This window comes from Schistosoma haematobium, chromosome ZW, assembly GCF_000699445.3.
Source record: "Schistosoma haematobium chromosome ZW, whole genome shotgun sequence".
Taxonomy (NCBI): domain Eukaryota; kingdom Metazoa; phylum Platyhelminthes; class Trematoda; order Strigeidida; family Schistosomatidae; genus Schistosoma; species Schistosoma haematobium.
Window position 1 is genome coordinate 86,387,690 of NC_067195.1, and position 24,982 is coordinate 86,412,671.

General features: G+C 39.6%; 1 protein-coding gene across 1 annotated transcript in view; it reads right to left on the minus strand.

Moving 5' to 3' along the window:
* STK4 (Serine/threonine-protein kinase 4) overlaps positions 1 to 24,982 on the minus strand; it is a 91,031-nt gene that overhangs the window by 63,585 nt on the left and 2,464 nt on the right. Inside the window, exons 7-13 of the mRNA XM_051212579.1 lie at positions 24,063 to 24,171; positions 22,819 to 22,951; positions 13,470 to 13,521; positions 12,072 to 12,240; positions 7,823 to 8,055; positions 4,326 to 4,418; positions 2,800 to 2,917 (exon numbers count right to left, since the gene is read on the minus strand). Coding sequence (XP_051072768.1) covers positions 2,800 to 2,917; positions 4,326 to 4,418; positions 7,823 to 8,055; positions 12,072 to 12,240; positions 13,470 to 13,521; positions 22,819 to 22,951; positions 24,063 to 24,171 — 907 coding nt within the window. The remainder of the gene's footprint in view (positions 1 to 2,799; positions 2,918 to 4,325; positions 4,419 to 7,822; positions 8,056 to 12,071; positions 12,241 to 13,469; positions 13,522 to 22,818; positions 22,952 to 24,062; positions 24,172 to 24,982) is intronic.

Below are 24,982 nucleotides of genomic sequence, written 5' to 3' on the forward strand. Positions count from 1 at the left end.
TACTTACTTACTTACACCTGTTACTCCTCGTGAAGGAGCATAGGTCGCTCACCAGCATTCTCCATCCAACCCTGTCCTGGGCAATCCTTTCCAGCTCCTTCCAGTTGTAATTCATCCTTTTCATATCTGCTTCTATTATCCGACGTAATGTGTTCTTTGGCCTTCCTCTTTTCCGCTTCCCTTCAGGATTCCACGTTAGAGCTTGCCTCGTGATGCAGTTTGACGATTTGCGTAATGTATGTCCTATCCATTTCCATCGTCTTTTCCTAATTTCCTCTTCAGCTGGAAGTTGGTTTGTTCTCTCCCACAGAAGGCTATTGCTGATGGTATCCGGCCAATGGATGTTGAGTATCTTGCGTAGACAGCTATTTATAAATACTTGTACTTTCCTGATTGTGGTTGTTGTAGTTCTCCAAGTTTCAGCTCCATACAGTAGAATTGCCTTGACGTTCGTATTGAAGATCCTCACTTTGATATTGGTTGAAAGTTGTTTTGAGTTCCATATGTTCTTCAATTGTAGGAATGCGGCCCTTGCTTTGCCAATCCTCGCCTTTACGTCTGCATCTGAACCTCCATGTCTATCGACGATGCTTCCCAGGTATGTGAAGGATTCTACATCTTCCAGAGTTTCGCCATCAAGTGTGATTGGATTGCTGTTCTCCGCTTTGAATTTGAGGACCTTGGTTTTCCCTTTGTGTATGCTGAGGCCTACTGATGCAGAGACTGCTGCTACATTGGCTGTCTTTATCTGAATCTGTTCACGTGTACGTGATAGGAGGGCTAGGTCATCTGCGAAGTCCAGATCGTCTAATTGGTTCTGAGCTGTCCATTGTATTCCGTGTTTTCCTTCAGATGTCGAGGTCTTCATAATCCAGTCGACCACCAGAAGAAAGAGGAAGGGAGAGAGTAAACAGCCTTGTCTGACTCCGGTCCTTACTTGGAATGCATCTGTCAGCTGTCCTCCATGCACTACTTTGCACTGTAGTCTGTCGTATGAGTTCCGGATAATATTGACAATCTTCTCAGGAACTCCGTAGTGTCGAAGAAGTTTCCATAATGTCCTCCTATCTACACTGTCGAATGCCTTTTCATAATCAATGAAGTTGATGTATAGTGACGAGTTCCACTCAACTGATTGTTCGACGATGATCCGTAGTGTTGCAATTTGGTCTGTGCACGACCGATCCTTTCGGAATCCAGCTTGTTGATCTCGAAGTTGGGCATCTACTGCATCCTTCATCCGGTTCAGCAACACCCTGTTGAAGACTTTTCCTGGTATTGACAGTAGTGTAATGCCTCTGTAGTTTTCACATTTGCTCAGATCTCCTTTCTTTGGAATCTTGATGAGGTGTCCTTCTTTCCAGTCCATTGGCACTTGTTCCTCCTCCCAAATCTTTTTGAATAGAGGGTAAAGCATGCTTGTGGTTACTTCGACGTCTGATTTCAGTGCTTCAGCTGGTATGTTGTCGGGCCCTGCTGCTTTCCCGTTCTTGATTTGTCTGACGGCCATTCTAATTTCTTCCGTCGTTGGTGGGTTGACATCTATAGGAAGATCTGTGTGTGCTGCTTCGATGTTCGGTGGATTCATTGGAGCCGGCCTATTCAGGAGTTCCTCGAAGTATTCTACCCATCTGTTTCGCTGTTGTTGAATTTCAGTGATTGGCTTGCCTTCTTTGTCTTTGACCGGCCTCTCTGGTTTACTGTATTTCCCTGATAGTTTCTTCGTTGTATCGTAGAGCTGTTTCATATTTCCTTCTCTAGCAGCTTTTTCTGCCGTCGTTGCTAATTCTTCCACGTATTTCTTCCTGTCGGCTCTAATGCTCCTCTTCACTTGCTTGTTTGCTTCTATGTATTCAGCTTGTGCTTGGACTTTCTCTGCTCGTGTTCGGCTGTTGTTAATTGCTGTCTTCTTGTTCTTCCTTTCTTTGATCTTGTCCAGTGTTTCTATAGAGATCCATTCCTTATGATGGTGTTTCTTTAGGCCCAGAACCTCTTGACACGTTGAAGTCAATGTTTCTTTGATGCCTTTCCAGTTGTCCTCCATGGTAGTTTCTTCTTCCTTCAGTAGATCTTGAAAGGCTTGGAATCTGTTGTTGAGAGCTATCTTGAATCTCCACAACCCATAGTGATTATTTTTATCTGGCTATAAATATTAATTAACGCTTGATTAGATGGAAGTTGGCTCACACGTTTTCTCCACCGTGAGTCATTTCACTTCGCTCTGTTCTCTTTGCTTCATTTCTCTGATTTCCTGTTCAGATCAGTCTGTACAAAATATATGTGTTCAAAAATCTATTCACGTATTCGATTTATTTAATTCTGTTATTCACCAATGCGATTTAAGTTGATGATTATATATGAGGATTGACGATATGTATATGTCAATATCAATTACAAACAATCATACGATCTAACTGGAGTCAGATATCGGGCCACTAAAGATAGAACAAACAAGCTCAAACTCAAAACATCTTACAGTAAGAATTATACTATTAAGATATACAACTGAAAATATAATAGTCTATATAGACTTTAACTTTAGTGAATCATTCAACACTTAACCAACTAATATAAGTGATATTTAATGCAAAGGGTTTGTGGAGACTGTTCCATTTTATAGTTTATATGACAAACTAACTATAGTTAGGCAATAATAAATAGTTTCGGGTTCGATTATTCATATGCTCCGTTGTAGTTGTACGGTGTTAAAGAGTCTCATTCGAAGACGAAACATCTGACCAATGCCTTTTTAACTAAGGTTACTCCCAGAAATAAACAGTAGTATATATATATTCTTACCTTTAGATGGATTTTTCAGTACAATATCTTGAACTTCAAATAATTTCAAAGGTAATGCTAAACTTTTATTACTGGCTAATGTATTCAACAATCCTGGTAATAAACTGGTTCTGACAACCTGGACATGAAAGAAGAGGAAAATATGCATGAAAAAGAAAATTATTCAACAAAATTTAAGGAGTACATAACACTGAACATTAATAATAAGAATGAGATTTTGTGAAGACTAATTCGATGGAAAAATTGATAGTAAAAAGAAAAGATCAAAAGGTGTTGAATATCCGCTTTATCTTACGTGTGTAGACTCCTTATAAATGAACACTCAGCACGAGAGTTGAATCAGGAACATAAGATATATTGAGCATTATACTTTTAGACAACATGAGACAAATTCCAGTAATGAACATTCCTAAATATAATCAAGCTAAGATGCTATGCAACTATAATAATCTAATGTCATCAGTAGTAATTATTCCATTACTTGATAAGGAAGTATTTTACATTTTAACAATGTTGGAGAAAATTTGTAACTCAGATAGATGATTTTCGTGGTGTTCTCTGAGCTCGGCTGTTTAATTGCTCTGTTTTCGTTATCATTCTGGGAATAAACGTTGTTTTAACGAATGTGAGTGAAGACTTTGTAATTAGGCTATTAAACTTAATGAACGAAACACAAATAAAAATCTCTTATTAATATTTTATATTGTAGTGTATATTACTTATATCGGTAGTATGTAACATCAGTCGGAACTGGAATGCTTTGTAACAGAAAGCTAAGAAGATCGAATTGAAGAAAAAAGGAAAGATTTGTGAATTGGAAGAATCATACAAAATGTGAAGGACAATTGATGGAAGATTTCCAACTGAAGTATTAAATGTATGGTTCTCATATTTTACCAAGATATTCTGTAATTCTGTATTAAACAATAAGTTGGTTATCCATCAACTGAGTTCTTATTCATTACTTGCAGTGATATATGAACACCTGAGTTTTAACTTTATTTCATGACATATATTCCATGAATTCATTCCTTTTAGTCTTTTATTTTTTTACTATTACTGATACTACAACTTCTACTGGATTAGTACTTATCTGATTAAATTTATCACATTGTACTAATGTAGTATGGTGATTTGGATTCATGAACCTTTGCACTAGCCCCTTTATCGATGAAGAAGGGCAACAACGGCATCGGCATCTATAATTAATAACATTATTTCTAACATATAAAGAAGTATATTCCTTAACTACATGGATAAGATATATAACATAATCGATTGTTTAGTAGTATAATACGTGTCGTTTTACTTAGTGTTGATAGCATTGTATTCACCAAATTATAAACTATTCAGGTATTGAATCATGTTTAGGGAGACGAATGTTAAGGGAATTCTGTACTTAAATGTGCTACGATATTCGTTACAAACGCGTATCTAAGATTATGATAAAATTAATGGTTCGCTGATAGACTCTACCAATAAATGAATAGCAATGTTATATTTTGGGTAATTCATTGATGACTTACTTGAAAATCAAGCGTTTTAGGATTAGATATGTGTACAGCTGGGATATCATCTAATTTTTGCCTCAGTTTAGTACTGATATCTTCCCTGGAGCACTAAAATACAACGGAATAAAAACCAAAACAGTATAGCATTCATTATTATTATTTACATGTACGCCCCCCCTGATATGGCCGAGAGTGGGGAGAGTCAGCTCTCCTTCTCCTAATGCTCTCACATGGTCATGTGCATACAACTACTGCCAGGGATGTCCTACTCAATGCCTTATCGCGGCATTACTGTTGTTTAAGAAATTCAGAGGGCGAAAAGTGAATGTCCGGCGCATCAACTGGGATGGTGGACATGGAGAGTCCACCTAGGTGAGTTGGAAAACCCTGATTCCAAACCAATGCTCCACATGGACTACAGGATCCTGAAGGGGCAAATGGCTTATGAACTTATTGTTGATCACCGACTACCATGGGACTGGATCTCTTGACGTTGCTACACTGCCTTGTGGATTAGACCTTTAGGTCGAAGGCTCCGGATGTGACCCCCTAAGAAGACCACCTGCTTCGGTTTTGGCAGCCGGACAGCATCACAGCCCACACACAAATCAAGTGACTTGTGTGGTGCATATCTCTTTGAGAAGCCCGAATCTCCAAATATAACTCAGTCCGATGGTCACGATATGTATTTAGTCTAGCCATCTTCACCACTTTTCCAATGTAATTCTATTTTAGTCAGGATAGGTAGTAGATGGGGACAAGTAACAAATGTCCTAATCACCCTCGTCAGTCAGTCACAACGTAGAACCAGGCACATATATGCATCGGTCAAGTTGTCATACCTCATTAACACAACAAGATGAACACCGGATTCATAGAAGTAGTTAATTCAATGATGATGGTAATATATAAAAGAAAGATCGCATATAAGGATATATTACAGGAAGAAAGAATTAGTACGTAGAAAGATATGTAGCGATTCTAATCTCTTAGTTTAAGGGAAGATAGAGAGTGTATACACCGACGCCATTGTGACCAATTCCGAACCATGTTACCAAGAATCTCCAACCATTGGTTATGACAGTCACGCGAACCCCAACCAAGTAGTCTACATATACCAACATGGCTTAGACTAGAAATAAGTGACTTCAAGCACTGATGCCACGTTTTGGTTTGACCGCCCCTAACTTTCTTCCAACCATTCCAACACTAGTCAGCATTGCGTGTTGTGGTAATCGGTGTTCAGGCATACGTAACATGTGGCTCAACCATCTCAGTCGATGAAGATTCACAACCTCATCAACTGATTTAGCATCATTTCATAATACCCTGCGTCTAACCTCACTATTACTTACCCGGTGATCCCAGCAGACGCCAGCAATATTTCTAAGGCATCTGTGGTCAAATACTAGTAGCTTATGAGTATCTTCAACTCTTATCAGTGGTAACTTTTGAGAAATATTCATGGACAAATATCATATATATATTCTTAATGTATAACTATTCAGTAGCTCCTCTTAGTACAAGCTTTACCTTGACCTATAAGCTATTATTATACGATTTACCATTCTTGAGTTATGCTCAGTCTATCAATGACAGTCTCCCACATTCGCAACCATTTTTAGCTAGATCCTGTACAACTTTTATTTTCCATTTTATAGTACGATGTAGTCTGTTTGGTTTGTATATAAACCCAGTATGTTTAAAATACATGATTCACATCGCAGAGGTTGAGATTGGTGTTCTAGACTTAACAAGCAGGTCTCAGCAGGAAGAAGAACCGATAAAGACTCTAGACTGCTCGTACAAGTTTTATGCGTTAATGATCCAGTCGATAAATCACTGTTCTCTAATTGGCGTTATCATTACATTATATATTAATAGGGCACAAGGCCTACAACAACAAGACAATAAGATTAGACATCAGTGCAAAATGTAATAAGTATACGATTTAATTACAAGAACATTTGTGGAATTTTACTTTGTTAACGAAATTTACTTATTCCAAGATGAAATGATGTAATTAATACATAATTAACAAGAGTTACATAATACGTATATCAGTCTATAGACATGATCAGTGCATAGTTACTCTTAGGACACTGGACTGTTTCTGAAAGTATAGACTGGAGGCTACTACTTTCCACTTGTCAGTAGAAATGGTAATATACATTCAATCTGTCAGTCTATACAGAAAACTTCAACGAATTGTATGATCAAAAAATGTCAACATAACAAAATAGTCAACAAGAATCCCAACACAAGCAAAAATACTAATTTATGAGGATAATAAATCTATCGAAATAGACTGATATGGGACTTATAATCCTCACTGGTTATTTATTCTAAGCAGACATTAATGAAGTTGATCGAAATAGCAATGAGAAATTAACAATGAAAGTCACCAACCTCATAGAATGGAACACATCACTAGAAGCATCCATATGAGTTTCATAAACTCTTTTCATTAAACAACTTCTGTTTAGTTGGCATTCAAAAGATTACTTACTTACTTACGCCTGTTACTCCCAACGAAGCATAGGCCGCTGACCAGCATTCTCCAACCCACTCTGTCCTGGGCCTTCTTTTCTAGTTCCATCCAATTCTTGTTCATTTTTCTCATCTCTATCTCCATTTCTCGGCGTAATGTGTTCTTTGGTCTTCCTCTCCTCCTTTGACCTTCAGGATTCCATGTGAGGGCTTGTCTTGTGACGCAGTTGGGTGCTTTCCTCAATATGTGTCCTATCCACTTTCAGCGCTTCTTCCTGATTTCTTCCTCCGCTGGGATCTGGTTTGTTCTCTCCCACAGTAGGTTGTTGCTAATAGTGTCCGGCCAATGGATCTGAAGTATTTTGCGTAGACAATTGTTAATAAACACCTGTACTTTCTGGATGATGGCTTTCGTAGTTCTCCAGGTTTCTGCCCCATACAGTAGAACTGTCTTGACATTTGTATTGAAAATCCTGACCTTGGTGTTGGTTGATAGTTGCTTTGAGTTCCAGATGTTCCTCCGTTGTAAATTTGCTGTTCTTGCTTTGCCGATCCGCGCCTTCACATCTGCATCATATCCACCCTGTTCATCAATGATGCTGCCCAAATACGTAAAGGTTTTTAAATCTTCCAAATCTTCTCCGTCAATTTTGATTGGATTGGTGCATTCTGTGTTGTATCGGAGAATCCTGATTTTCCCTTTGTGTATATTGAGACCTATTGCTGCTGAGGCTACTGCCACACTGTTCGTCTTCTCCTGCATCTGTTGTTGCGTTTGGGATAGAAGGGCCAGATCGTCTGCGAAGTCTAGATCATCCAACTGCATCTTAGATGTCCATTGTATCCCGCGCTTCCCTTCAGACGTTGACGTCTTCATGATCCAGTATTCAAAAGATTAATACCCATTATTTATAATGTCAAGCCTTAGTTATTAGTATTTTCATTTTATCAAACTAACCCACTGATTTTATTCCGAATAAATTGTACAAATTTCATTGTTGGTTGAAGAAATACCAACTTACTAATGAGAAACTTAATGCTTCAGTAAATCCCATTTGAGCTATTTCAGCACGAATAAGATCTGTCAACCGACTGATTGGTTGATTACCAGCTACACAATAGGTTTGTGGTAAACATTCAGGTATATTATCATAACCGAATGCAATCCCAACATCTTCAGCTATATCACATGCATGTAAAATATCATGCCTTGTGGGTGGTATTCTTACAGAGATTAGACCAGTTGCATTTTGACCTAAAACGAAATGAAAAGAGAAAGCAGATTAGAAATATTGATTCATATGAATCTTTTTTTTGGAAAATAGGGAATCCCAGATGTTTGAAATTAATTGACGTAGGGAGAAGTGACTAACAAGAATTATCTGTGACACTTTTATTTTAAAGGTTTGCAATACCATATTGTTGAAACTCTGGGCTGTAATTGATCAGTCTCTGTTATCATATGTGTATCCTGAGGGAATTAAATTGGTATAAACTTTGTCTCAAGTTTTAGCATAGTTGGTACTTGACAAGCCATGGAAACTAGAATGTACATTTTATCCTTTTTGAGACTCGCTAGCTGGATGTATCTGCATTCTAGTGTTGACATACGAACTGTGACTTGAACCCGGAGTGTTGTCCACTAAGCTACAGAGTTCAGAGAATACACATGAGAATAGAGATTGATCAATTGCAGTTTTGAATACCAAAAACAGAAAATTACAAATCCTTACTGGCGTCTAATTACACGTTGATCATATTAGTTGTTAACTGGACTTCACAGCTCAGAAGATAACTTATTGCGTTTGGGACGAAAAATGTTGGTTTTGAGTCTTAATGTGAATATCAACACTTGGGTGCAAATAAATCCAGACGATAGACCTCAAAAAGGACAAAACGCAAGTCCCAAATTCCAGAACTACTCACAATCCAGTTTTACTAAAAGAATATTCATAATGTTGAGGAAGCGCTTTATAACAGTGAGATTCAGTATTCTCCACCCAACTCTGTACTGGGAAGACCTTTTCAGTTGCTATTCATCCTTTTCATACTGGCTTCCAATCGAAGACGTAGTCTGTTCTTTGGTGTCCCTCTTTTCCGCTTCCCTTCGGGATTCTAAGGTGAGTCCTGGCTTATGATGCTGTTTGGTGATTTACGTAATGTATGTCCTATCCACTCTCAACATCTTTCCCTGATTTCCTCTTCAACTTCAAGCTGGTTTGGTCTCTCACACAAAAGGCTGGTTCTGATGGCATTCAACCAACGGACATTCAGTATCTTACGTAGACAATTGTTTATAATTACTTGTATCTTCTTGATGATGGTTGTAGTAGTTCTCCACAATTCAGCACCCTACAATACAACTGTCTTGATGTTCCTATTGAAGATTCTCACTTTGGTATTGGATTTTAAATGACTGTTTTGAGTTCTATATTATATGTTCTTCAATTGTAGGAATGTGGCCTTTCTCTGACAGTCCTCGACTTTACACCTGTATCCGATCCTCCTTGTTCATCAACGATGCTGCTGCTGCTAACCATGTACGTGAAAAATTCCACATCATCCTAATGTTATTCAGTAGAGTGAATATCATGTTTTACCAGTTTCCGCAACAATACAATGTGATATCCAGTCTTTTTTACTTTCATTAAGTAACATCCACTTGATAGTTTTGCTTACTTAGTAACAAGCAGCTTTTTGGTTGTTTACTTTGTTTTCTTTAAAACAAACACACACACGCACACATTGGCTCTTGTTCTGTTTTCTTCTTTCATTTCATCAGTTTGATGTGACGTTTCTTGTTATTTTCAAAATAGAAAAACAACTTGTTTATCTCCTTTTTAAAACGACTCAAAACAAGAACAAAATTTGCAGAATCAATTTACACCTTCCATCTACAAATCAGCTTGTTTTTATGTTTGTTTAAATTTATCAAAAACCGATCAGATTTCTATCAAAACAATTCACTCATCACATCACACTATACTGATACATTTTGGCATCCAGTGTTCATTAGTTATCTTAATTACAACTTGATCATTTAGTTTCATTCTTTTCAGGATTTTCAAAGTTGTACAAGCACAAGTAAATAGTGTAGATTATACGAATTATAAAGACTTGACTACTACTACTACTACTATCAAAAATAATAGTAGTAGTGTGGAGACAGTTAAATGTTGTTGGACTTTTGTCAAATCATTCAACAATCGGGTAATTGAATGTTGAACATTTTACAGATCCTCTTCAAGGTCTAGCATAGCCAACACGCATCAGTTCATTGCATACCATGGACTGGCTCATGGGACAGTGGTTGTGTTCTGTTTCTTATACCTATTCTTGCTAATACGTTCCTGTAATATCATTAAGTTCGTTTTACACTGTCACCAAAGTAGCCACAGTATCTGAATACGACGAAAGGCTAATCCAAATCATGTATTAAGTGTGGGGTTTGACTTCGACGTAATATGGTTGGTCACGTCAACTCGAGTAGACACCCAAACATCGAAACTCATCACCTACTTTGGTGATCTACAATAGTAACTATAACAATTATTCTTATTACTATCACTATTATCAATTATTAATCAGTTATCAGCAGTTAGATAAATTCTCCATAATATTATATATTACGATTCAAAATTGACACGTACGTTTTAAAGAGGAATCGAATAGCATGTAAAAGATAAATATCTAGAAATAACCAACACTATTCATTTATCGATGAAACACATTTGTAACAATAGTGAACACATCAAAATCAACTAATTTCTAGATAGAAATGTCCACTGTAACATATTCATATAGTCAAGTTTATATAAACCATGACAGAAGGTACAATTCACCTATCAATATGATCTAGGAACCATCCACTTCTGTGAACATTGATCTCATATTACAGCTGAGGTTTTCAATTGACATTATTTGGAAGGATGAAGAGTAGGAAAATGGTGATGCGTCAGAAGAAACAGGAAAAACTCTACAGACAATTAAGAAAACGAAAACTGTCTGCTCACTCACAGTTGGTCAACATCTGATAAAGTTGAGGCCTGTGACGTTTTAAAAGCTTATACTTAATCTTCAGAATGTCGTCAGGATGGTGGAATGTTCTGAGTACATTTCAATTATGAAGCGTCTACTCCCAAAACGTGTTAGCTGGATATATAGATACCACACTTCTATCCTTAACATCTACAACGGGAAAACACAATCACCTACATCTGGTCAAACATCTTCTACACTAAATTCAACTGTTTTTGTATATTGTAATCGGTAACATTTCGTCGAATATTGTTTAAATGTTTTGTAACTAAATACTTATAGTATTTGCGCTACATAGTAAATTCCTTGACCATTATTCAGCTTCCGATTTCGATTACGAAGTTCGAAACCTTCGATTGTACTCCCGGAGTTCTCTCTGACTTAAGTACTCGTCCATAAGTAATGATTAGTGTAAGAATTTAATTTGGTAGGAACTCAAATACTGGTACCGTTGATTTGATGTTCAAACGTATTTTTAATCTTTCATACGGTTCATCAACACTGTGTTGGAAACCTTTCCTAGCACTGACAGTAATGTGATGCCTCCATAGTTCTCACATTTGCTCAGATCTCCTTTCTTTGGTATATTGATGAGTTATCCTTCTTTCCAGTGTATCAATGACAGTTGTTGCTCCTTCCAAATATTCCTGATTAGAACGTGAAGCATGTTTGCAGTTATGTCTATATCTGGCGTCAGTGTTTCAGCTAGTATATTGTCAGGTCCTTCTGCTTCCCCGATCTTGATTTGTCTGATGACCATCTTGATTACTTCGATCGTTGGTGGGGGGGACGTCGATAGGGGATATATTTACACAAATACGAAAAGTCGTTAGGGAATTTCCAGATACGTAAAAGGTTGGTCATATTGTTTCTGTATACTGAATAGATGGGGCCGAATGAATAACAACACCACAAACACTACAGCACGACTTCACTGTCATAGATTGTTTTTTTTTAGAGCTCTTGGTCTTACATCTCTCCAACAGACCAATCTAGTTGGATAGAACATCAGAGATTAAGGAATCCAGGTAATAAAATTCAATAGAGTCGTTAGAGTAAAAAAATCCAATCATTGGATCAATGATGACTGGTTTAATCAACCATAGGATTATTTACATTATACAACAGCATGAATCAAAATCTTAAGTCGAAAACCTTTTTTTATCACGTTAAGGCAACAGTACTATTCTATCAGATAAATTTATACAATCGATTATTTCAATAAAACATTACCTGTTGTTAATATATCTGAAGTTGAATCTTTACATTGATTCGACGATACAGTTGTACAAGTGAAACCCATACGATTTAATAAATTGATCACTTCTGTTTCAGAAATATTGGTACCTAATTGACGATTGATATAATCAATACTGACAACTTCATCACGATAATCTAGACGCTAAAATGAAAATGAACTAAATATAATAATAATAATAATAATAACAGTATAGCATTTTGAAGAGATAATATGACATTGAAAATCAAGTGATCCATGATGATGTAATGGGATAGAATGAAGTCTAATAATAGGCAAAGCTTAATTCACTAGATAATAAGTAACTTAGAAACTGACTAACCCCCAAATGTTTATGATTTGATTCTGTTTTCTGTATTTTTAATATTTTATGTACAAGCTTATTGTTTTCATAAGATCAGACAATCAATTCATTTAGTTAATAATTGTGTCAATAATCAAGAATATAAGCTTCACACTATGGTCAATTATACTGTACTTTATTCTGAAGCGATTGGGAAGGTAAAAGAAAAAAACACTAAGAAAGTTTACTTATACCTTAAGCTGATAATGACCATAGTATGAAACGTGTAGATATTTATAGAAGAATGAGGGGGTCATTGACAATCACCAGATAAAAATATTAGTCTCAAAGACCAATATTTAAATTTTAGTATTAGAAGGGGGTTTTTGTGGAGATTGTAGTAATTTCAATGGTTGAGATCATGAGTCAATTGAAACTAGAACACCATGGAAAACGTGGAAGCACTGGACGGTCACCTCATCCTATTGTGGGACTCCTCAGCAGTGCGCATCTACGACTCCGCCTTGCGGGATTCGAAGCCAGGATCCCTTCTGGTACTAATCAACATATGCTCACTAGTGACTGGCTTCCAGATGTATATCCTGGAGTCCTAGTGAGAAGCAGTGACCAGTGAAGTTCGATCGGGTCAGTCATGAGATAGTAATTCGCTGATGACAATGGTGGATGTGTCGCTCAATTTCGTGGATTAGTTGAAGTTAGACGTTAACACCGTTGGATGCCAACCGGCTCAGTGGTCTAGAGGTTAAGCGCTCGCGCGCCAGACTGATAGGTCCTGGGTTCCGATTTCGTGAGGTGAGGTCGTGGATGCGCACTACTGAGGAGTCGCACAATAAAAAGGAACGGCCGTCCAATGCTTTCACGTTTTCCATACTGATCGTCTAGCTTCCATTGACTCATGATCTCAACTACTTAAATTTAAATTTTACTCAATGGACTTAAATATTTTGAAATGGTAACATTAAAAAAAACCTTGTCTTTACCTAACTGTAGTCGGATTTTCGGGGAAACGAAGTATTTCACAGTTATTTAAAATAAAATAGTTTACCTAAAGCTACGATAGAATACTCACTGGATATAAAAAACGACTGCCATCATGTTGAATAACTCCGACAGATTCAGCGCTACAAAAAAAAAACAAAATTATTTTATAAACGTTTGTACTGAAGAATGTCTGTTGATGCGTAGATTTATTTTAAAAGGATACTCTGAATAAATTTTATTTTATTTATTTATTTAAACACGTAAATATTTTTACAAGGAGGCACCAAATAGATGTACCACATAAATCATTCGATTTGTGTGAGGGCTGCGATACTGCTCGGGTGCCCAAACCGAACCAGATTTATTTATTTATTTATTTATTTGAACACATAAATATTGGTACAAGAGAGCGCCAATATATATGCGCCACACAAAACAATGAGAATTCGAAGAGAAGTAGAAAAAAAAACTAAGGAGCGCAAAAGAAAAAGAGAACAATGACGAAGAGATTGGAGTAAGGTAGTGTGGTAGTAACGAGGGAACAAAAAGGTACAATCAGAAGAAATCTTTTAGGTAAGAGAGACACAACCACTTTTTATGAAGAAAGTAAAAGAAGGTTACAGCAGGATCGCCACTGACTTCTATTCTGAGCCATGTCTGATAACGTCTCTAGCCACTGTGTTGCACCATCTCTCGGACCCCAACCAGGGAGTCGTGAAGGACCGACACAAGCCAGTCCTTTGCAGCTTTCTTTCATACCACGACACCATGTCATGCACTGACCACCTCTCCGCTTCTTCCAACCAGTCCCACAGTCGGCAAATAATGCACGACGTGGAATTCTCTGGGACGACATTCGTAGAACATGTCCAAGCCACCGAAGTCGGTGTTTCAAGATGGTGACACCAATTGAATTATCATCTCTGTGTCCGAACACACGATACCGAACCTCTGCATTACTGACATGGTGTTGCCACTGGATGTCAGCAATCCTTCGGAGACAGAGATGATCGAACACAGAGAGTCGTCTAACGTCCTCAACTCGGAGAGACCAGGTTTCACAAGCATAGAGCAAAACTGCTCTCACCGACGCGTTGTAAATCCGGCCTTTTACAGCCAGACTAACATCACGAAGGCGCCAAAGGTGGCCCAGATTGGCATAAGCCGCTCTGGCTTTCACTATTCGTGCATTGATCTCATCACTCACACCCCCATCAGCACTTATGCAGCTACCCAGATACACGAACTTCTCGACTACGTCTATCTGCTCACCATCCAGGGTGAGTACAGGATTGGAATCCTGCCAGTCCTGTAGAAGTACTTTGCACTTGGAAGGTGCAAAGCACATACCATACCTACGGACACTGACTGTCAACTGATTAAGTCAGTCAGTCAGTCAGTAACAACGTAGAACTTCGTACGTACGTACATCAGTTCGAGTTGCCACACCACATTAGCACAGAGATGCACTTGTCGATTCAAATCCCGTAGTGGTAGAGGTAGCAAGAGTATAAGCAGTAATCGGGAAGATTAGGGTTTGGAGATGTTATTTAAAGAGTATAATCCAGTGAAAGAAATTTGGAAAGAGGAAAAAAAAAGGGACATGAGGAATTCAGAAGATTAGAATTTGGGAGAACACAGAGAGTGGATGCACCTGCGCCATTGCAAACGATTTTGAGCCATGTCATTCAGGGTCTCTAACCAACGGTTGCTGTCATCTCGCGGTCCCCAACCAGGTAGTCTACACCTACCAACATGACTCAGTTCACTTGTCAGTGACTTCATGGACTTGTGCCATGTTTTGGTTTGGCCGCCCCTAGCTTTCTTCCAACCTACTCCTATACCACTGAACATAGCACGTCGAGGCAGTCGGTGGTTGGGCATACGTAACACGTGTCCCAGCCATCTCAACTGATGAAGTTTCACTACTTCATCAATTGATTTGCCATCCTTACCTAGTACCCGTTTCCTAACAACTGTGTTACTTACTCGATGGTCCCATGATATATGAGCAATGTTTCGAAGACACCTATGATCAAATACTAGTAACCTACGAATATCCTCTACTCTTACCGGCCATGTTTCACTCCCATAAAGTAGGACGGAACGAACTGCTGCGCAGTAAACACGTCCTTTGGTTGATAGACGGATATCTCGCCTACGCCATAAATGACGCAAGTTGGCAAAAGCTAGTCGAGCCTTCTGTATCCGTGCTGAGATTTCGTCACACACTAAACCACAAGGGCTGATGAGACTTCCAAGATAAGTGAAGCGGTCGACACACTCAACTACTTCACTCCCTATCACTAGTTCGGGTGTCGATGTAACCCAATCCTGAAACAACATTTTGCATTTCGAGGGAGCGAATCGCATCCCGAACATGCTTGCATTGTTGCTTAGAGTGGCCAGAAGACTCTGCATTTTGTCAGTGTCTTCACCAAATAAAACGATGTCATCAGCATATTCTAAGTCAACAAGTGAACCTCCTGGTAGAAGTTCAACCCCTGTATATTTAGATGAGGAGAGTGTTATCTCTAAAAGTACGTCAATGACAAAGTTGAACAAGAATGGGGAGAGTGGACAGCCCTGACGAACACCACTTGAGGTGATCAATTCTGATGACAGTTCGCCATAAGCTCTCACTCGACCAGTTGTGTTCGAGTAGAGAGCCTTTATAAGGTTAATGTACTTCTGTGGTACTCCTTTCAGTGACAAACACTGCCATAGAACCTCACGATCAATCGAGTCGAATGCCGCCTTAAGGTCGAGAAATACTACCATTGTGGGGCGTCTGAATGTGTGTCTGTGTTCTAGAACCTGACGTAGTGTGAATATCTGATCTATACAACCACGTCCAGGTCGAAAACCAGCCTGGTTTTCTCTAGTCTGCTCTTCACGAGCTTTAGTTAGGCGTCGAAGTATTATTGAAGCTAATATTTTAGACACTATATTAGTCAAACTGATTCCTCTGTGATTGTCACAAGAGGACTTTTGTCCTTTCTTAAAAACTGGTACAATCAGTGATTGAGACCAGTCAGATGGGATTACGTCCAGTTCCCAAATTCTACCTAAGACCTCGGTTAATCTCATTGCTAATACTGGACCACCAACCTTAAAAATCTCAGGAGTAAACCTGTCAGGGCCTGCTGCTCTCCCTCGTTTCAGATTTCCTATGGCTTTTTCAACTTTGTAAAGGGACGAAGGACCTACATTAAGTTGCCATTCAGGTTGACTGGAGATCGTGGGAAACCGAAGTGTGGCTGAAGGCCAGTTGAACTGATCCCTAAAGTGTTCTGCCCATCGATCCAATCTCCTGGATTGAGAATGAATAATATGTCCATCTTTCTCTGAGATTGTTTCGCTAACGGTCGGGTTCCTAATTCCGGTTTCCTTAACGAGTCTGAACAATTGTCTGCTATTACCTATTGCCGCTGCCTTTTCCATCTCTCTTGCTTTCGCTACCCACCACTGTTCGCGATCATTGCGTAGACTTCTTGTCAGCTTGCGCTTAAGCTGACTCCGCTCTTCATTATGTTCAGAGCCAGGTGGAATGTGTTTCCGAGCATCTATCAGTGAGATAGATGCTGCTGAGATCCAGTGTTGCTCCCTAACCTTCTGGTTTACCTTACTAGCAGATATCACTGCTGTTTCCACAGCTTTTCGGATATCATTCCATGCTGCATCGGGGTGGGCATCACATACATGGCTGCCTAACTGTTTTCCTAGTTGTTCCTGAAATATACTCTTAGCTTGACTATCATTAAGTAGGGCCCTAAGAGGTTTCCTTGCAGGATCTTTCCTACGTCCAGTAAGACGCAAGCAAATACGCGCTCGCACTAGAGCATGATCTGAATCTAGGCATGTGCTCCAGAATGAGCGACAGTCTTCTATCGAGCCCCTCCATCGGTGGCTGATAGCGATGTGATCTATTTGGGTCCAACGTTGGGACGAATTAGGGGGTCGCAATGTTAAAAGATGTTTTTCCCTATGCTTAAAGTTGGTATTTGCAGGAAACAGGCGGTTATCTGAGCATAGCTGCAACAGACGGTCGGCATTATCTGTTCTTTGAGCCACGACACCATAAGATCCACCTAGGTGTCTTTCCTTATCACTTAGTTTGCCTACTTGAGCATTAAAGTCACCGGCCACTATTACTACATCCGAGCGCCTAGCTTTTCGGAGAAGGTCCGAAAGCTTTCTGTAAAACTCATCTTTTACATCATCTGAGCTGCAGTCAGTGGGAGAATAGGCAGAGACGACGAAGAGGCAACGACGAGTGTCCCTATCTTTCCGGATTCTTACTGTTCCGTTCAGTCGGACAGCGCACAAACGACTGTCTATTGGGATCCACTCTAAGAGAGCTAGTTCTGCCCTAGGACTCAATGCTATACCTACGCCGGCGAGGCCACGGGAAGCAGAATCAGGGCTTCCAGATACACGAAGCGTAAATCGAGTCGGTTCTTTATTTTGGCATAGTGAGGTCAAATGAATGACGCTACTTGGATCCTGTATGCGCGTTTCGGAGACGCAGCACACATCGATGGCGCGAGATTCTAAAGTTTTAGCTAAGGAAGCCTGCTGTCCTATTTGGCAAAGTGTTCGTACGTTAAAAGCTCCTACGTGTAGTTTAGAGTGTGGTTTCAGGAGACCAGGAATGGCGTTCCAGGTACTCGAATCGTTTGCCCTAGCGGTGCGAGGTGATAAAGACACGTGAGGAGGGTTAGTCGGGAGGATAAGAGAAGTATTAGGAGGTGTAGGAAGGATTTGAATGTGACCACCTTGGTCTCTTGTGCTGTTACGGGTATGAGGGCTGATGTCACTTCCCGGCTGCCCACACCGTGGAAGGGTATTTCTTGAGGAACCTGAAAAGGAAATTGGATTAGTGTTGGTCTTGACGACCTGGGAGCGTGACCGCAGAGCCCAAGGGACAACTGCTTGAGGCCGGTCGCGCACGGCCTTTTTGTGGAAGGTTTTTGACGTGTTAGCTCCGTTCTTCAAGGGGCCTTACCGCCGGAGACGGAAATCCGTGAGGTAAGGTGAGGTGTGCATTTTTAGGGCCGACCTTTTCTAACCCCACCCCTCCTTGTGGGAAGGCAGCATCGCTGTCATGCTGGTTGTCCGAGGGAAACACCTTACTGCTGTCACACCGCTCTACAGTCAGCAGTACGACTTCGCCCTCAGACCTTGAGTTGCTGCTTTTAGTCTTACCGTTCACCAATCGACCTGCCTGGCATGGTAGAACCTGCAGGAACATATGTTCCAGCCAATATAGCTCGGTTGGGTCATCACGATAGGCAAGCCCGATCACCGCGTCAAGGTAGCAGCTTCGATCGGGCGGATTGCGTGCCTTGGGCATTATCGCACAGTAAGACAATATCGTCCGCATACTCAAGGTCGAGAAGTCTTTCTCCAGGCAACAGATCCACACCACCATTACTTACATTCATCAGAGCTGTTTCTAGAATGTCATCGATGGAAAAGTTGAAGAGGAATGATGAGATTGGGCAACCCTGTCTAACCCCACTGCTCGAATGGAACAATGGAGAGAGGTGGTTGTATGCCCTCACTCTGCCTGAGGTGTTTGTATATAGGGCTTTTAGGATGTTAATAAACTTCTCAGGCACACCCTTCTTCAATAGACAATCCCAGAGAACAGTCCTGTCCAACGAATCGAAGGCAGCCCTGATGTCAAGAAACACTACGATTGTTGGCCTTTGATAAGTATGGCGGTGTTCTAACATTAGGCGGAGGGTGAATATATGATCAATACATCTTCGACCAGAACGAAACCCAGCCTGCTCCTCGCGAATCAATCTTTCTCGGGTTTTGAACAACCTACGAAGTATGACGGAAGCCAATAGCTTGGACGCAATCGGAAGTAGACTTATCCCCCGATAGTTGTTGCAGGGACGACGTGAACCCTTTTTAAAGATAGGGACAACTATCGACTCATTCCATGACGTTGGTACACTCTCTAGTTCCCAAACCTTTGTAAACAACGTCGTCAATTCCTTAGTCAAAAAGTCACCACCATCTTTAAAAAGAGCCGGAGGTAAGTCATCTGGGCCAGGTGATTTGTAACGCTTCAAGAGTTGGAGTTCCTTGCGGACTTCCTCCTCGTTTGGTGGATCAGTCGTCACCGACCATGGAGGGCAGGGCAGTCTGACCGATGTTGCCGGGGCAGCAGGCCAGTTGAACTGCCCTTCGAAAAATTCTGCCCACCGTCCAAGACGTCGATGGATGTTAGTGATTGGCATCCCATCATCCTCGCAGATTGTTTCACTCACACCAGACTTCTTGCTGCCAGTGGCTCGGATGAGCTGGAAGAGCTTCCGGTAGTTACCAGATGCAGCTGCTGCTTCCAGCTCATTAGCACGCTTCGACCACCAGGCTTCTCGGTCCTTACGCAAGCTTTGCCCAATTTCATTACATAACATCCTTCGTTTATGGTCAAACTCACGGTCACCCGGAGTAGACCGACGGGCTTCAATGAGTTGTAAGGAACCAGAAGAAACCCAGTGCTTAAAAGCGGGACGTTTCACGAACCCACAACTGACTGTACCCCCCATTTTCATGGCGTCATGCAATTGCAATCAATGCTCATCTATACTTTTCGGTGGAGTGGTAGCTAGCCTAGAAGCTAGCTCGGTTCGATACTTACTTGCAACAGAAGTTGCAACCAGCTTGCCAACATCAATCCGTTGGTGACGGTCACTTCGTTGGCCATTGAAAAGTAAGGTAAGATTGGCACAGACCAAAGCATGGTCAGAGTCCAGATAGGTACTCCAGAAGGAGCGGCAGTCTTGTACACAACCACGCCAGCGGTAGCTGATCGCGATGTGATCAATCTGAGTCCAGGCTTGAGATGCAGAGGGAGGACGCCAGGTGGCACATCGGCGATGACTGTGCCGAAAGTTAGTGCTAGCCAGAAACAGGTTGTGGTCTGTGCATAGTTGCAGTAGACGGTCCCCGTTACCTGACCTGAGACCAACAAGTCCCCATCGGCCACCTAAACGACTCTTCAGTGCCTAGACGCCCGACCTGAGCATTCAAGTCTCCAGCTAGTACTACAATATCTGTTGAACGCACTTTCTGGAGAAGAACAGATAACTAGTGGTAAAACTCATCCTTGATTTCATCCGGGCTGCAATCTGTCGGGGCATAGGCGGAGATGACGAAAAGACATCGTTTCTCACGCCGATTTCTTCTCACTTTGATGGAACTTTCCAATCTAACAGCACATAACCGACTGTTAATGGGGATCCAATCGACTAGTGCTGCCTCAGCTCTAGCGCTTAGTGCGACACCAACACCAGCGAGGCCAGACGAAGATGCCACAGGGTCCCCGGATAAGCGCACGTAAAACAAGCTTTTCGAAGCGACAGATGGAGATCGAATTTGTAGTACTTCGCCAGAGTCTTGAATACGGGTCTCGGATAGACAACAAACATCAATATTAAGACTTTCCAAAGACATAGCCAGCCCTATCTGTTGTCCGACCTGCATAAGTGTGCGAACGTTGAAGGCAGCCAGTTTGAATGGTGCACGTGGTTTCAGAAAAACTGCTTCAGTTCTCGTATTCGGTGGTAACATACAATTTTCAACCGGACCAGATGGTTTTCTTAAGAGGGCTACACCCGAAGCCTTCAACATAAAAGTCTGATCCACAAGGAAGTGCAACAACGTTAGGAGATGCGATTCGATGGTAGCCGGTGACCAACGATTGGTTCATACGCTACTTTTTCCTTCAGGGTACTGGAGCCCATGTGCACCATTGCTTTGGAATCAGGGTTTTCCAACTCACCTAGGTGGAATCTCCGTGTCCAGCGACCCGGTTAAAGCGCCGGATAATCGTTTTTCGTCCTCTCAATTTTGTGAACAACAGTAATGCCGTTAGAAGGCAGTGAGTAGGACATCCCTGGCAGTAGTTGTATGCATGTGGCCATATGAGAGCATTTCGAGAGAGACAGAGAGCTGACTCTCCTACACTTGGTCGTACTAGGGCATTTGGAGGCACTAAATTACTTGTTAAATTGAGGAAGCATTGTCATGTTAAGTGCGATATTAATAATAAGAGTACTAGGAGACAGTTGAATGCCATTCAGAATACATCAGTCTAATAATATCGAGATTATCACTAGATTTCATACGAAAAGTGGGGACTGTTATTGATAAAATATGTCATCTATTAATGGAAAGAGATAAAATTTAATGTGAAAACAAAATAAACCCAACTAGATATCCAAACATTTTGAGGTTTATTTCATTTTCTGGAAACCCAGAAGAACTAAACAACGACTGAGACGATTTCAGTGAGTCAGTCAATCAGCTACAATGCAGGACCAGACATATATGTGTATCGGTTAAAGTTGCCATAACTCATTAGCACAAGAAGATGAACACAGAATTCATAGAAGCAGATAATTCAGTAGTGGTCCTTTAAAACTGTTGAAGAATGGAATTCATGAGTTCTTTAACCCCAATAACAATCAATCCATCAACTTTATCATGATCAGCAGAATGTTAGAATTCTTACATATCATAAGTTATAAAACACATCAGATGCATAAGTGAGATGTTTATGTTACAAAACCAAGTGATTTATCATTAACTGACTGATATTTTTTAATTGTAAAAAATATAATAATTAATGAGTTAAAAGATACATTACAAATATTCATGAATATGTAGAACTAGTTCAAGTAAAGTATTGATATCCATGTTCATAATACTGACTATTATTAATTCATATTCAGTTCATTAAATAGAATACAATGGATTACAAATTCATCTAGACTCTTCCCACTTGAGTTGCTGTTATATCGCGATGAGAGTAATGAATGGCAATAACTGTTGGAATCTATTTCTGGACTAATACTGTACATATATTCTTATTGTGTAATTGTCAAATGTCTAAACTATCTGCATATTCATGTTCCACTTATTATGAGCTTCATTTTGATCTATGAACTATTATTATACGATTTACCATTCTCGAGTTATACCCAGTCTATCAAGTATGATCTCCCACATTCACAGACACTTTTGCTAAATCTTGTACAAATGTGTATTTTCTATTTACGGTATGATGTGGTCTCGTTGACATGTATATAAGCCAAGCTTGTTTGAAATATATGATTCATACAGTGGAAGCTGTTATTGGCGTTCTGGACTCAACTGGAAAAGTCAGGCAGAGAGAAGGACCGATAAAGACTTTAGACTGCTCGTACGCGTTTCATGCATCATTAGCCTGGTTGACAAACCACTGTTCTCTAATTGGCGGTATCATTACGTTATACATTGATAGGGACACAAACTTACAAATTATAACAACTATAAATCATGGCTATCATCTCACAACTTATCAATTAATAGAGGCACTAGACAATTAAAATAACAAAAAATTACGTTTTTAAAGAGAAAAATAGAGAGCTTACGTAAATGGTTCCTCACAATACTCTGAGAACATTGTGATAAGTGTATCGAGAACAACAATAGCTTTGTGTAAATCAGTTCCAGTTGCTTCAATAAAAACGTTTCGTGTTTTAGTAGAAATACGAGAATGTTCACCTGAATAATTAACAATAATAATAATGTCAATAAAAGCACAATATGGGTCATATTTGAAACAATCAAAAAAATGGGACATAGTTATTTAAATGAAGCACGAATAACAGAAATTTAAGCAAAATATTCTGCCCATTAAACATATCACTACGGTTATTATAATTACATATGTTACACAATAATTCGTGTCATATTGTGATAAAATGGTCAATGTTTCTTTAAAGCTTTCAAAAGATGAACAATGTTTTAAAATATAATCCACGAGACAGAAATTGACAGTCATGAAAACAACAAAATCAGTTGTCATACAACAACTCTAAGTAACCGTTAAGATATTTAAACGACTATTAACTGATTTCGTGAACTATCAACCAACTAATATGGCTAATAGATACGAAGGATAGAGAGGATACTGCCTACAAATATGAACAATAGTAATCAGAGTAAGTAAGAACAAAAGACTAAAATGGATCTCCTACTGGTCAGAAATAATACTATCATTAACAGTAAGGTAATAAACTGCCCGCTAAAACGTTAGGCAACATAACTTGTAGTGATTAAAAAGGTATTAACTTTTTCTAAACCCTGAACATATATTTTATATCGTTGTTATCGCTTTTTATAAATTATGACTAAATGCTTTCAGTTATCATTTTTAAGCTGACTCATTTATCAGCTAGTTGGCTATAAACTACACTATAGTTAATAGGGCTAATGATGTGATGCGTGCTACTTATGTTAATCTAAGCAGTATATGATGCGAGTCAGGAATGTAATGTCTGGCAGCAGAAGATGGGGAAGATCAGGAAAGGAAGAGCGGGAATAGAAAGCAATTAGTATGGAAATGCAAGGGCAACGAAGTTCGAGACAATTATTGAACATTTTGCAAATTAAGTATTATAGTATGGTTTTTCTATTTTACCAAGTAACTGTAATTTTGTGCTAAATACATTCGATTGTCCCTACCCGTGTTCTGTTCACTACAATGATACTACTCAGCTGCGTAAACCGATATACGCGTGGAGGAGTTCCAACGCGAGACCCAGTGGTTGAAAATCCAAAACACTGATATACATTTTTTGAGAAATGTTATTTAAGCATAAATACAGCTCACCGTTTATTATTGGAGGCATTGATAGAACAGTATTGGAACTGTCGAAAATAATTGGATATTTAGGTTTATCTTGAATTAATGAGAGATATTGTTTTAAATGTGAATCACTCTAAAATAAAAATTTAAAAAAACTAGGCAGTTCACAACACTAAAATTGGATTATGTGTTTATGAGACTAACTGATGTACTGTATAAATAAAACGTTTAACCTGACATAGAACTCTCTAAGTTTGAAGGGGTTCAATTCACCTTATTGAAGGTTGTGGTAAAAAAGTAAGGGATCGCCATAGTATCCTATTCTGACCTATGTCTAATGTTTTATGCCAATAACTGCACCACGGCAATATGTTATGGACTAGCCATTTCTAAGCTTCTTCCACCCTATTCCAGAGCTGGTAAATGGTGAGAGATGAGGAAGCTACTGAGATGACCTCCATAAAACATGACTAATTAATCAGAGTCGGTGTTCTAAGATGGAGACACTAAATCCGAAAATGCATTATCGAACATTGGGATTACTGACCAGACCAAAGAGACACTACATTATGTGCAACCTGACCGAAAAAAATCGATCGACACTAAGATCTAGATAAACACAACATTGGCGGAAAAGAGAAAGACTAAAGGACACATTGCGTCGTGAATTGGAAGTAGACATCAAAAGCATGAATAGCATCTGGAAGCAACTGAGAAGGGTTGACCAGGACAGAGTTCGATGAAGAATGCTGGTGGTCGGCTTGTGCTCCTCCACGAGAGATAACAGACGTAAGTGTTTAATATGTTAATCAACTATCTATTCCATATCTCATCATATTTTTCAATTGACCGTTCTATGTTCATGTTTTTGATACATAACTTCTATATGATACTTGCTAGTAGTAGTAGGACGTGTTTACTGCGCAGCAGTTCGTTCGGTCTTA